Source organism: Hippopotamus amphibius, chromosome 1 (genome assembly GCF_030028045.1).
Source record: "Hippopotamus amphibius kiboko isolate mHipAmp2 chromosome 1, mHipAmp2.hap2, whole genome shotgun sequence".
In the NCBI taxonomy this organism is placed as follows: domain Eukaryota; kingdom Metazoa; phylum Chordata; class Mammalia; order Artiodactyla; family Hippopotamidae; genus Hippopotamus; species Hippopotamus amphibius.
Window position 1 is genome coordinate 7,026,137 of NC_080186.1, and position 14,534 is coordinate 7,040,670.

Genomic DNA, 14,534 nt, shown 5'->3' on the forward strand with positions numbered 1-14,534 from the left:
TTCTGAACCATTTGAAAATAGGTTACATGTGTTAAGTCCCTTTACCCTTAATTCTTCAGCATTTATTTCTTATGAAAAGGGTATTCTCTTAGAACCACAGTACAGTTTTCAAGTTCAGGAAATTTAATATTGATGTACTGCTTTTTAACTAATCTACAGTCTCTATTCCAGTTTTATCATTTATCTATTGTTAAGCAGTTGATTTAGCACAAGAGCTCAATTTTGTTTTAAAACTCTGTTCCTACCAATATCTCTTCTGTTTTCAGGAACTTTTTCAGTGAGCCTTTCTGGGGTTTTTTGTGTGTTTAACTGCTTTATTAAGATGTAACTCACGCGCCATGCAATTTGCGCACTTAAGAGCACACAGTTCTCCTGTTGTAGTCTGTTCACAGAGTTTTGTGCACCCGTCACAACAATTTTAGAACGTTTTCTTCCCCACTACAAGAACCCCCTAACCTGTTTGCAGTCACTCCCCATCCCCAGGGCCGCAGCCCTAGACAACCAACCACTAATCTTCCTTCTGTCTGTACAGACTTGTCTCCTGCATGTTTCATCTAAATGAAATCATACACCACGTGGCCTCTGGAGTCCAGCTACTTTCACTTACCCTACTGTTCCTTGAAGGTTCACCCTTGTAGTGTGTGTCAGTACTTCCTTTTATCGCCCAGCTAGATACCTTTTATTTTCTCTTGTCTAATTGCTAGCCTCTTGTTTTTTAGGAAGGCTCTTAAAGGTATAAGTATTCTTTATATCGCAATATTTTATAAATATCCAAAAATTTGTAGAAGAGAAGGCTAAGATTCAAAATTTTACTTTATTTTGCACATCCAGAGAATCTAGACCATGAAACATTACATCAGTCTGAAGAAAGAAAAGTATACGTGGATAAAGCTTAAACATTTTCCAGCATTCCACAGACTGGAACCTCAGCTTAGCCTCATTTGCACCAAGAATTTCAGCTTCGTTTTAGAAACTTTTTCTCTATGGGGAAAAGTGGAAATTGCTAGAAATGGAATTGGCAGGATTCACTTTACTGTTAGCTTTATAGGAATAGCTTTTCCATAGAAGATACCTCTTTATCTTACCTTCAGTGTCATAACGAAGGTAAAATATAAACTCTTTTGACAACAATATGATTATTTGTGAGCTAGGTCAACTTAGAATGCTGTCAGATTGGAGGTACTGATTACCAAGTAAGGAAAAGTCCTCAGAGAAGGAGATTATATTGGAGAGGATCATAATTCCTCATGATACCGTGAACATTGAGCCATTGAAAAGAATAAATCTGGGAATTCCCTGGCGGTCCAGTGGTTAGGACTCTGCGCTTTTGCTGCCAAGGTCCCGGGTTCCATCCCTGGTCGGGGAAGTAAGCATCCCGCAAGCTGTGCGGCGCGACCAAAAAAAAAGAGAGAGAAGAATAAATTTAACCAATTTGAAGATCATTATGTTGGAGTGGGAAAAGATTGTCCCATAGAATCCTTTCAGAATTTTCTTAGTCACTTTTAGTCAGAAACCGTACTTAACTTTTTTTTTTTTAACCGTGTAGGCAAGGCTATGGAAAAATTGGAACCCTTGTGCATTGCTGATAGGAATGTAAAATGGTACAGCTGCTATAGTAGATAGTATGGCAAACAAACAGAATTCCCGTATGATCCGACAATTCTACCTCTGGGTATATCTGGGTATATACCCAAGAGAGTTTAAACTAGGGCCCTGCACAGATATTTGGACACTCATATGTTCACAGTAGCCAAAAGGTGGAAGCAGCCCAGGTGTCCGTTGACAGATAAATGGGTGAACAACGTGTGGAGCACCCACATAATGGATTTATAATTTAGCCTTAAAAAGAAGGCAATTCTTACGTATGCCGCAACATAGGTGAACCTTAATGACACTGTGGTGAGTGAAATAAGCCAGTGACAGAAGGACACATACTGTTTGATTCTGCTCATGGGAGGTCCCTAGAGTAGTCAGGTTTACAGAGACGGAAAGTAGAATGGTGTCTGCCCGGAGCTGGGGCCGGGGGGATGGGGAGTTAGTGTTTAATGGGTATGGAATCTGAGAAGATGAAGTTCTGGAGATGGGTGGTGGTGATGGTTGCACAACAGTGTGAATGTGCTTACTGCCACTGAACTGTACACTTAAATATGGAAAATGGTAAAAATTTATGTATATGTGACCACAATAAAAAAAGTCTTTAAAGAAAAAGCAGGCACAGTATTCTCTTTGAGCTTGAGATACTAGGCTTTGGCTTTAAAGAGCAGTCATCCATCCCACAGAAATTACGGGGTTTTTCTATTTCTCGTATCCCTGTTTAGGGCTCTCCTCTAACAGGTGAAGATCTAGAAGGTAGGACTGTTATAAATAAGGAATAAATCCAAAAGAAATACCATCCAAGAAATTCTCAGTGAATCTTGTCATAACAAGGACATCATTTCCTGTATCAGACCCTTTGCCAGGTGCTCTCTCCGCCTTACTAGGATGTTGGTGGGTGGTACAAAGCTTGAACACCCTGCTTCTGTGTGAACAAGCGAGATGTTGAAGCATGTTTTTTCCACTGTAGTAATGAAAGCAGTATTCATCAGTCTTCTGGTTCTGTATTGTAATATAATCAGATAAGACCCTGGGGTTTTGTAAACATTCTGTTCTTTATTCAAGGAGCTGATGTGAAGGCTGACCCCTTATCATTTTGCACGGGCCTTGCCTAAGGATTTTAAAGATACATCTTTTCTTGTTATTCAGGTCGATCTTGGAGAAGGAGGGACCAAAGTCGCTTTTTAGAGGCTTGGGTCCAAATTTGGTTGGAGTTGCGCCATCGCGGTAAGCATTAGTCTTTCAGCTGGCTCACTTCATACGGTGTCTGGTACGCTGTGTCCTTTCTCACTGGAGGGACAGTACTGCTAGACACCTAGTTTCTTTTTCTGTGTGGGATTTGTGCATCTGACATATAGAAAGAGTCACAACTGTTGGTATGTCTTTCAGTGTGTGTGCGTGAGAAACAGACTCTTAGTTATTTTGTTCGTAAGTTGAGAATTACCCTGCCCCATCACCTGGAGCCTTCTCTGAGGGTTTGCTACGAAGGATGGCGTGTGGTCAGCAGCACTGGTGTCAATCAAGAGCTTGTTAAAACCACACGACCTAGGACCACACCCCAGACCAACACCAGAATTTGCATTCTGCCGAGACCCCCAGGTGATTCATATGTACTTGGAAGCACTGGTCTAAAACAATTTAAAGACTTCCAGGCATACTTTAGTTTAAAAATCCTCATTTTTTTGTTACAAGGTTTAATTCTCTTTAAAGCTTATTTGAATATATCGAGCTGCGCTGTCCCAGTACAATCGCCGCTGGTCACGTGGGGCTACTTAAATAAATTAAAATTAAAAATTCAGTTCCTCAGCCTCACCAGCCACATTTCAAGTACTTAACACTCATATGTAGCTCGTGGCTCCTGCATTGGAGATCATAGGTGTAAAACATTTCCATCTCTGCAGAAAGTTCTGTTGGGCAGTGCTGATGCAGAGGGTAGGCATGTGTGGATATGAAAGTGTGTGTGTGTGTGTGTGTGTGTGTGTGTGTGTAGCAGCATGTCCGAAAAGTAGGTAAGAAACTGCTTCTAGAAATTGCCTCCTGGAAGGGGGAGCTCGGTGACAAGGGTAGATCACTTACATGAATCCACATAATATTTGAATAGACTTTAAGCAAAATTAGTCTTTATGACAAAAATGAGAATCTTGTTTTATGCAAAGTGAAGACTGAAAGCTTCTAGAATACTTGCATATCATTGCTCCAATTTATACACACATTTCCTGAGGATGTTGTAAAAATGCAGATTCTTACTAAATCCTCTGGAATCCTGTAGCTTATGTGTATAATCTATTTAAAATACAGAAAGTACTAGTCTGTGAGTTTGTATGGGGTATGCATTATTAAGAGAAGGCAAACATCCTGCATACATGTAGTAAACGTAAAGAATGGAGTCAGATCTACTTGTGGACAGTGCTGATTTGGTAACACCTGTCAGTGTAATATAGACTGCTGGCCACCACACCCATTTAGAACAGTTGGGACCTGGGGGGATAAAAAACGAAAGACTGTTTTATAACACAGTCATGATAAGTAGTCGGGATCCTAAGTTGAAAATTACAGTCTATAATTGATCCATTGGTCAGCTGGGAAAAAAAAGCATTTTCCCTGGCATTGCTGGTGAAGGAGCGGAGAAAATCACAAGCAGGCTGTGCACTCCAGCCCCAGCAGGAGAGGAGACAGAGAGGGGAGAGCAGACAGGCGGAGAAGAGAGAAGAGAAGAGAGACCGGAGAGCCGAGGCGGGGGTGGGCGGTGCCGCCACCTCCAGCGGTCCCTTTCTGGGGTGTGAGCGTGTCAGTGGAGGGTGCACTTTATGTAAACATGTATGCCACCGTACATGTTCCCATGTGATCCTGAGTCATCAGGGGAAAAGTTCAGATTACATTTGACATACTCATTATGGTGTAAGGCAGGACAAGTGTGGTATGTTTTAGAAATGTATTATAAATTTTAACAGTTTATTAGTATATGCTGGTGCTTAAAGGACTGGCATTTGTCCAGGGTAAAGAATGGAAATAGACTTTGTATGTTAGTTACCAAAACCTCTTTTTCCTCAGTTGTTTTAGGCACGTCCATCATCATTTGAGTACTTTCTGGGGGGACAGTCAAGAGCTTCCTGAAGGTGCTTGCCGCGGGTTTTGGTTTTAGCACAGATAAGGTCAAGCTTTCAGATTTCATATTAACTTCTTTCCCTCATTGCTAAATTTGTCAGGGGTTGCAGAGGGACATATGTATTGTATAGCATCAAACTGATGTCTTGATAGCATTCTCTCTGTTCTAACAGGGCTGTGTACTTTGCATGCTACTCCAAAGCCAAAGAGCAGTTCAATGGCATTTTCGTGCCTAACAGCAATATTGTGCACGTTTTCTCAGCTGGCTCTGCAGGTATGTTACCCCAGTGAGTGGAGATAAGTTTCTCACTTTCCTAAAGCATATGTTGCGCCAAACAACTTTTTCCAGGAATTAGAAATTAGTTCTCTGCTTCTTCTGCATCTAAAATCATTTTCCTAAAGCTTTGTTAAAATTGATAAAATATGAATGTTTGCGAGCAGTTTGTAACTTACTTCCATTTTCTCTTACCTCTAAAGCCTTTTATTCTCCCTTAAAATTGACATGTTCTCTTGCATGCTACTGGTTAGTGTGATGTATTTTTTAAAGGAATATTAGTGTGTTTTCATGTCTTTCTATTACATCATTTTCTAAAATTTGAGCTGCTTTTTCTGTGGCTCCCCACGGTGTCCAGCCTACCCTCTGTACAATTGGCACGTTTGTCCTTAACAGTTGGATTCTATGCTGAGGGCTCAGGGCTTGTAGTGGGATTCTCGCAGTAGGGTCAGTGATGGATCAGGTAGCTCCTGTTCTTTTTTGAGGGAATCATTCCACCTACCATAGAAAATTCACAAAAGGATTTTTTCCCTAGGAAATACTTGGCAAAAACATGGACATGTAGATTGCTGAGAGAAGGCTGTGTCTTTTTCCCTATAAATTTTATGTCTGTTTAAATAGAAAGGTATTTTAGAGAATTAAATTGGCATTTTATGAAAAATTTCCACCATGTAAGTTGTATGTATCAGTTTTGTCTCTGTTACTCCAAATAAAAGTACTAGTAATCCATCTGAATGGTTATAGGTAATGACTTCTGGACCCCAAATAGGAAATGACATTAGCAATCTTTAATTTGCTGTTTTAAGGAGCTAATGTTGCTGTAATTGGTTTTTTCCCCTCCTTCCTGTAGCATTCAATTTGTGTGTGTGTATATGTGTAATTCAAGTATAGTTGATTTACAAAGTTGTGTTAGTTTTAGGTGTACAGCAGAGTGATTCAGTTTCTTATGTACACACACACACACACACACACACATTCTTTTTCAGATTCTTTTCCATTATGGTTTATTACAAGATATTGAATGTAGGTCCCTGTGCTGTACAGTAGGTTCTTGTTGTTTATCTATAGAGGGAGATTTTTAAACCACTATCTAGGGTCCTATTATCTAATCAATCTCTTAGACTGTGGAGGGGATGAGATATTCCAGAGGACTCACTGTGTGTCAGGTCAGTACCATGACGTTGCTTTTTTGGTTGGTGTGGAATGATTAGCAGTATTAAGATGGAGAAGACTTACTTAAAAAGTGGTTCCTATAGGCAGATCAGTCTTAAAACTTTGATTTCCTAAAATGATCAGTCAGGTATTAAAATGTCTAAGTTTGAATTCAGGTAAATGGAGATTTCGTTTCTTCTCTTTTAAGTTATATATAAGGAACCCTTTTGGATTAGATCAGCAACTCTTTAAATTATTTTTGAACCTACAGCTTTCGACTGAGTTTTAGAATAGTTTCATACGTATTTACCATAAGAATCACATTAACAGGAATATCCACAGCACCACCCAGAGGCTGGAAGCACTAGACCGGGCTCTCGAACACTGAGATTTATGTCGGGTCCCGCATACTGAGAGATGTTACATTTTAGAGGACTATCGCTTCCATCTGTAGTACGGAAATGTAACTGCTTCCTACCAGCCATTTTTATGGTTAAGCCACTGAAAGCCTGATTTAAAAGTTTGTCACATGGAAAAGATGGCTTTTATCAGCATTGAATCTGTTCAACGATGACATTTCCTTTTTTTTTTCTTCCAGCTTTTGTCACAAATTCCTTAATGAACCCTATATGGATGGTTAAAACCCGGATGCAGCTAGAACGGAAGTAAGTTGTTAATTGTTCCCGCCTTCATATAAGAATTCCTAGGCACTTTTTTTCCCGCCCGTTCCAGCTGTGGCATGAGATGTGTAGCATCCTTAGCCATCCCCACCCTGTTCTGTCTGAATGTGTAGAAACTCCTTTTGTGTTGAGGTTGATACTGCCAAGCCGTGTGGGGAGACAGAGGCCAACAGAAATAACACACGGGGGGATGTCGGACGTTCGCAAAGCTGTTGCCCCTGAAGCACCCCCGGTTGGACCATCTGGGCTGTCCTCTAGATGGTCTCTCTTTCAGGTGGGAAGATGCCAGGAAGGGCAGAACAGCAAATGCCCCAGGTCTCAGCAGGGTCATTTTAATCTTCAAGGCCCTCACATATCTGGGATTCCTGCCCTGAAATTAGCCAGGGATTCTAACATTTTTCATGCTGTGTGTTCCTTTGTCAGTCTCTGGTGAAGCCTACAGGCACTTTTTAGAACAATATTTTTAAAAGCAATGAAAACCAGTTATTGAAATACCATTATCAGTGCTTTATTTTTTTTTTTTAAATTGCGGTATAGTAATATACTCCTCTAATACATTAAATAACAAGATCAAAGAGCATCCCGGTAACTACTGTATTTTCAAGTTAGTGAAGATGGTAAATGACGTTTTGTGATAGGATTCTAAGAACCCTTCTGGTACTAGGTTGCCTAGAAATGTGTGTGGGACACTGGAAACCTCCAGCTAGTCCAGTCCAACCTTAAGCTGCCGGTGAAGAAAGGAGGGGAGAGAGTGAGCAAGAGCAGCCCCTGGAAGCCGGGGGTGGGGGTGGGGGGGTGGGGGGTGGTCTGCCATAGCTTGTCTCTCTCTCAAATGACCCCTGTAGCCTCTGGATTGGTCTTTGATTCCATATTCCCCCAATCTGTTTTGCCTGAAAGAACCTTCTAAAGTGCATCCTCTCCTCATTTTGAATAGATCAGAATAATCATTTTGCTCAGAATGCTTCGATGAATGTCAGTTACTCTCAGGGTCAAATCCTGGCTCCTGAGTTTAACATTCAAGGTCCTTGGCAGTTTCCTAAAAATGTCATGTGCTCTCATGCTGCCATCTCCCTGGTGTGCCATCCCCTCACCAGGATCCCATTTCCCCTTCTTGTCCCTCAAGAACACCTTGTCTTACCAGTTTCTGACCAGCACCCTCTCCTGGAAACCTTTGGCAATCACTTCCTATTCCAAGTGTGCACACTGTGTCCAGATGTCACTTCTGTTTAGCAGTGGGTACGTGCGCGAGTTAGCTGAGAGCCTTCATGTGCATTCTTTTAAATCTGCCTGGTAATGACCCTTGCTTAGGACATTTTAAAGCTCTGTTTGGGTGGGTTCTGTTAACATGGCCCTCAACAATGAGCGTTTGTTGCATACTTCCTGTCTACTAGTCACAGCAGAAACAGCAGAGAATAAGACATGGGCCCTGCCTTCCAGAAGCTCACAGCTTCACAGAAAATAAATAAAGAGAATCATAGGCTCATGGGATAAGGGGCCTGAGGTGCTCCTGCACCCTGGAGGGTCCCTAACGCAGTCTGGGTGGGATGTGCAGCCAGGGAGGGCCTCTGGTGGCATCCTCCCTCCCATCCGCAGAATAGGGGTAGGCGGTGGCAGCGGAGGTGCCTCAGACAGAGAATTGGGTGTGCAGAAAATCTGGAGGCGAGAAAGCATTGTTCGTGCTGGGCAACTGAAAGAAGGGATATCTCCTGCATGCGGATGTACTGGAGAAGCCAAACCAGGGGGCCACATCCTTAAAAACCTGGGAAGGAGTGGGAGTTTGGCCTCGGGCTTTATTGGAGGCAGTGCAGAGCCATTAGAGCAGTGGCTCAGGGGGCCTGTCCCCCAGGGGATATTTGGCAGCATCTTTATCTCTCACAATTTAGGTCGCATCTAGTGGGTGAAGGCTAGGGATGCTGTTAGATACCCGCTCCCAACAGAGAATTTTCCAGACCCGAATATCAGTAGCGCCAAGGTTGAGAAGCCCTGCATGAGAGGATGTTGAGCAGGGGAGGTGGGGTGCTTGCGTCTGTGTCACAAAGGTCATTCCAGGTGGGGAGTGGGGCTGGGGGGACCCAGTACACTGGTCTGCTGCCCCACGGGAGGGTCTCCCACGTGCGCCCAGTGTGAACACTGTCCAGGCCTGGGATGCTGTTTGTATCCCAGCAGTTTTTGAAAACTTCCCATCGTGGGGTAGGAGCATCCAAGCCGAGGCCTTTTAGCTACTGTATTGTCTATTCTGTGTTTATAATTTTACAAATGTAGAAATAGTGGAATCGAAATACACCATTTGGAGATGAGAATGATGAGAAAGAGCAGATGCTCACCCCCCTGTCGGAATGTTGGGGAGTTTCCCTTCAGCGTTTTCTTAAAGCATGTATCATAATTGTGATTATACTTTACATGTAACTTTGTCCTGCTCTTCACTTTAAGCACTTCCCCATACCTTACTACCTTAGCTGTTTTAGTCTAGTGTGTGTACCACGGTTCACATATCCATCCCCATATGTAGCTTTTGTATGCATCTTTTATTTATTTATGTATTTATTTACTTATTGGCTGCGTTTGGTCTTCGTTGCTACACACGGGCTTTCTCTAGTTGCGGCGAGCGGGGGCTACTCTTCATTGCAGTGCGCAGGCTTTTCATTGCGGTGGCTTCTCTTGTTGTGGAGCACGGGCTCTAGGCGTTCAGGCTTCAGTAGTTGCGGTGCATGGGCTCAATAGTTGCGGCTCAGACTCTAGAGCACAGGCTCAGTAGTTGTGGCGCACGGGCTTCGTTGCTCCATGGCATGTGGGATCTTCATGGACCAGGGGTCATACCGTGTCCCCTGCATTGGCAGGCGGATTCTTCACCACTGCACCACCAGGGAAGCCCCCCCCACCATGTGTAGACTTTGGATTGCTTTGATTCTGTTTTGGTCACATTTTTCTCTGTGATGAACACCCTCCAGGAAGCTCTTTCCAAAAGTAGATCGAAGAGTCTGAGCACGCGTCTGTGGCCCAGTACAGGTGTACACACCACCCTGTGGGCCTGTTGGGTGTCCCGGCTGACGAGCCTGGCCTCACAGCAGGCCAGGCTCAGCCGACCACAGGCCAGGGAAGACGGTGGCACCCACCAGGCGAGTTCTCGTCACCATCTTTGTGACCCGGCGCAGCAGGAGGGCTCCTCGGCGTGTTGTCGTAACGGCCTCCTGTCCGTCTCCTTTGTGCAGAGTGAGAGGCTCCAAGCAGATGAACACGCTGCAGTGCGCGCGCTATGTGTACCAGACGGAAGGCATTCGCGGCTTCTACAGGGGATTGACTGCCTCTTACGCCGGAATTTCAGAAACCATCATCTGTTTTGCTATTTATGAAAGTTTAAAGAAGTATCTGAAAGAAGCTCCCTTAGCCCCTGCTACGAATGGGACTGAGAAAAATGCCACAAATTTTTTTGGACTTATGGCAGCTGCCGCGCTTTCTAAGGGGTGTGCCTCCTGTGTCGCTTACCCCCACGGTAGGTTTTGCTGTTCCCTCCAGAGCAGGAGCATAGCCATTTGTGTCAGTACATCCAGACCTCTGTAGCGCAGGTGGAGAGGCAGGTGCCCGCAGGTGACAGGGTCCCTGAGTCGCAGCGCGGCTGCCTGCCGCTCCGGGGCGCAGGCCACGCGGGCGGCGGGAGTTCTGCTCCCCTCGGCTCCAGCAGCTGCTGGCCAGGACGTGGCTGTGCAGAGCGTGGGCCCCGTGTTGTGGAACGTCTGATGTTTCCAAAGAAGCCAGAAGTCTGGATTTTATTTAAAATTCCTCAATTTAAAAAAAATGACTTAAATGGGGAGCCAAGCTTTAAAAACAATTTCTCTCAGCTTCCACTGAATGCAGTGCTGAGGAAAGCTACTTTGGATAAGTTTAATTTTTTAAGGAATTAATAATAGCCCTAATGTTCTACTGAACTACTTTAGAAAAAAAAAAAAAACCAGCTTAGTTTATTGTGCCATGAAAAATGGGTTTTTGTTTTCAAATGCCTGCTGCACTGTCAGCTGTGACAAATGTACACGGTCCACTTCTAACAGGTCACGCGTCCCTGTCACATGTTGGGGCCCCGAGCAGCCCCATGGGTTCGTGGAGAGGAGGTCGGGATGCTTCCCAGGTCACGTGCCCTTAAGTCTGCTTGACAGGCAGTGACAGGTGTCGTGCTGTGGGTGCCAGGGTGAGGCAGGGCCAGGTGGGCAAGGGTGTGGAAAAGGAGGAGGCTGGACAGCGTGGAGAAGGATCGTGGTAGGAGGAGAAAGTTGGGGAGTACGTGGAAAGAAAGTCTTGTTGGAGATGTCGCCATACTTAATACAAACTACACCTCCAGCGAAATGATGGTGCTAACTACATTGAGAGTAGAAAACCATAAACCACCTTAAAATTGAGTCCCATTCAAACTAAGCTTTTTTAAAAAATCCCTTTAGAAGTTATTTGGTACTTTTGTATGCATACGTAAGTCTTGGGACAATTGACCAATTCCCAGAGTTAGAAAATGTTCTGAAGGGAACCTTTCATTGTCTCTCCGCGTTGCCCCGTCCAAATGGAGCTGAGATGGCCAAGAGCCATAGCTGTACGTTAACGCTGAGAAAGCTGTGTGCTTTGCGTTCCCTGCACAAACTGCTTGGAAGTACAGTTCACCTGAACGTATCCTAAAATGTGTTTCTCTCTGCAGAAGTCATAAGGACACGGCTCCGGGAGGAAGGCACCAAGTACAAGTCTTTTGTCCAGACTGCTCGGCTGGTCTTCCGGGAAGAAGGCTACCTGGCCTTTTATAGAGGACTCTTTGCCCAGCTCATCCGGCAGATACCAAATACTGCCATTGTGTTGTCTACCTATGAGTTAATTGTGTACCTGTTAGAAGACCATGCTCAGTAACAGGCCAGAAAATTGCAGTCTGGAAGAATAAAACTGAGAAACTCTAGAGAATTTTTTTTTCCCATTGATGTGTAGAATGTTTGAGACAACAGGAAAAGCCATAGAATACCTGGCTCATATCACCTGTTGGACATTTCCTTTTGGATTCATGCTTTCTGGGAGGTTTAAATTCGTTAACGTTAACAGTTAATTATAACTTTTGGTTGTGTTTGTTTTTTGTTTTTTTAACTTAAGAGAGTTCAGGATTAAGCAGCCAGTAAATTAAATCATGGTATTTAATTTAAGTATAAATTTGGTTTGTGTCCTCTTTTATGTCTACCGTCCGGTATAGCGTAACTAAGGTGAAGCGTAAGCCTAGAAACGCAGAGAAAAGCTATAAAATCAAGATACAGTTGTTTTCTAATCTGACTGTAAGATCCTGCCCTGCTGGACAGGTGGGAAGTGTCACATCTTGGTGGCACAGGGTGGACCAGGACAGACTCCCCAGCTAGTCTCCTCTCTTCGTTTCCAAATCTCCTACAGATGGATCATCTAAACTTTCTGGCTGCTGAGTTAAAAAAATAAGTACAGCTTCCTGACACTAAGTATTTTAAACTATAAACCTCTTCCAGAAGTTATCCTTTATCCCCAATTTGAACCAAAGGCAAGAGCTTTAAGGAAGGGTTTACCAGTTACTTGCCCCTGCATGTACTTCCCTAAGTTCAGCCTAGTCAAGCCCAGGTCCCTGGTGAGCGTGTCAGAACACAGCCTCCCGAGTCAGCTGTGTGTGTGAAACGTGCGAGTCTTCAGCCCTGTTCTCGGGGCTGCACCACTGAAGAAGAGGCGCAGGACGCAAGGCTGACTGCCCACCCCTAGGAGAATTCCTTTTTATTCTGATAGGAGGCATTGGTGGTATTCAAGGTTTTAAAAAAAAATCGTATAAATGACCAGAGTTTTAACCTCTTCCCCCGCCCCTCATTTTTAAAGGAAATGTAAATAAGGGATGAAAAGAGAATAAGACAGAAGGCAGGTAAGATCAATGGTCTCCCATTAGCTCTTCCACTGGAATTTGCGTGTATTGTACATTAAGGTTATTTTTCAATCTGAATATCTAGAAAGACACTTAATTCTAATCATTGCTGCACTGTAGCTTCAGATTCAGTGGCAGATGCTCTGGTATCTGGTAGGGATGAGAGGAGGATATTTTCAAATTGAATACAATTGAGTTTAATTCTGTTCACCTTTGGTCATAAAGGAGGTTGGTTGGTGTTTCTGAGTCTCTAGTATAATTTGCTTAAACTGTCAGCACTAAGTGGAAGTCAAGATGGATGATTTTAGCCAAGCTTTGGTGATTCTACAATGCACAACAGCAAAGAGATTTGTATTCCAGAAGCTCATTTTAACTGTTTAATAGTGGCACTCAGCAACACCTTCCTATCTTAATGTTCATCCTACAGCCTGAATTTTTCCTCAAGATTTTATCTAATAGGAAGGTTAAAAGTCAGGTTGCTTAATCTTCACTAGTTGGATATGAGAATTATTTGGAAGTAATTCTCACACTTTCTTGAAGTAGTAATAAATTTGATGTTGAGCTGGTATAATTTAGCTCTCTGCTGCTTTTGCACCAGGGCATTGAAGTGAAACATTGAGCACCAGGAGTAGGAAGAGAACAAACAGGGAAAAAGTGATGCTTCCTCTATAAAGGGGCTCGTTGGATTCTGAAGTGAGAAATATCACTGAGCTGTTAATGGAGAGACCCCACGATGAGTTCTCTCTTCTCTGCAAGCTTAGTCCCAGGGATGTCACCAGTTTTCAGTAGTTATAAGACTTTTAAAACCAGGAATCCACCTGCCAATGCAGGGGACATGGGTTCGATTCCTGGTCCGGGAAGATCCCACATGCCGCGGAGCAGCTAAGCCTGTGCGCCACGACTACTGAGCCTGTGCTCTAGAGCCCGCGAGCCACAACTGTTGAGCCCACGTGCCACAACTACGGAGGCCCACGCACCCAGAGCCCATGCTCCGCAACAAGAGAAGCCACTGCAATGACAAAGCCTGCACGCAGCAACGAAGACCCAACACAGCCAATAAGTAAATATTAAAAAAAACAAACAAACCTCGTTGCTTACCCGTTGTGTGCCATGCACTGTGCGAGCTGTTACTTATGTTCTCATTTAAATTAATTCTGACAACCTTGTAAGGCACATATTATCGCTACATTTTACAGACGGGAGAGGCTCTGGGGCTTGCCTGGCTCGCCGGAGGTAAGTAATAAACTGACCAATAGTGAGTTTATGCTGCTTGTGGAATAGAGGAATCTTAGTAAGGTGGAAGGGGTACCCGAGCCTGTGCGATGATCCGACTCTGAAGCCAAGGTCCAGGAAACTGTACCATTCAGTTCACTTAAGGATTACGATTCCAACCTCATCGATCAAGGTGAGCTTTAATACAGGATAGAGCTGTGGGGTGCATTTTTCGTCCACATAGATCACAGAGCCCTTCTTGGGAGCGGGACGTGCTATAAACAGTCTTCCTTGAAAAGAGAATGGTGCTTGAATACAACGCCCCACATTTTGAAGGGAAGCTTCACTGCAGTTCATTCATTTGTGGTGAAAGCAGAAGTGTGGCAAAGGAAAGCTCGGAGAAAGTGGAGGGTCGGGCGGGGCTTCTTGCCCAGCATCCTTCTCTGCAGTGCTGGTGAAGAAGGCACAGGACTAGGACGCGGGAGAGATCAACCAAAGGTAACATCTGCTGCTAAATCACCCACTGCTGTCCAGGGCAGTAAGGACTCTGATGTTGGTCTCAAAAAAACACGAATCATTGTGGGAACACTGAGATAGATATTGCAGAATTAAATACAAATATTCCCAACTT

At 43.9% G+C, this 14,534-nt stretch overlaps 1 protein-coding gene across 2 annotated transcripts in view; it reads left to right on the plus strand.

Moving 5' to 3' along the window:
* The window catches only part of SLC25A33 (solute carrier family 25 member 33), a 34,310-nt gene extending 22,344 nt beyond the window's left edge, over nucleotides 1-11,966 (plus strand). Inside the window, exons 3-7 of one of the 2 annotated variants that reach the window (XM_057703660.1) lie at nucleotides 2,743-2,820; nucleotides 4,872-4,972; nucleotides 6,723-6,789; nucleotides 10,014-10,294; nucleotides 11,480-11,966. In XM_057703660.1, coding sequence (XP_057559643.1) covers nucleotides 2,743-2,820; nucleotides 4,872-4,972; nucleotides 6,723-6,789; nucleotides 10,014-10,294; nucleotides 11,480-11,682 — 730 coding nt within the window. In that variant the 3' untranslated portion in view covers nucleotides 11,683-11,966. The remainder of the gene's footprint in view (nucleotides 1-2,742; nucleotides 2,821-4,871; nucleotides 4,973-6,722; nucleotides 6,790-10,013; nucleotides 10,295-11,479) is intronic. The other variant, XM_057703668.1, reaches the window with a different exon arrangement.
* Nucleotides 11,967-14,534: the final 2,568 nt, after the last annotated feature.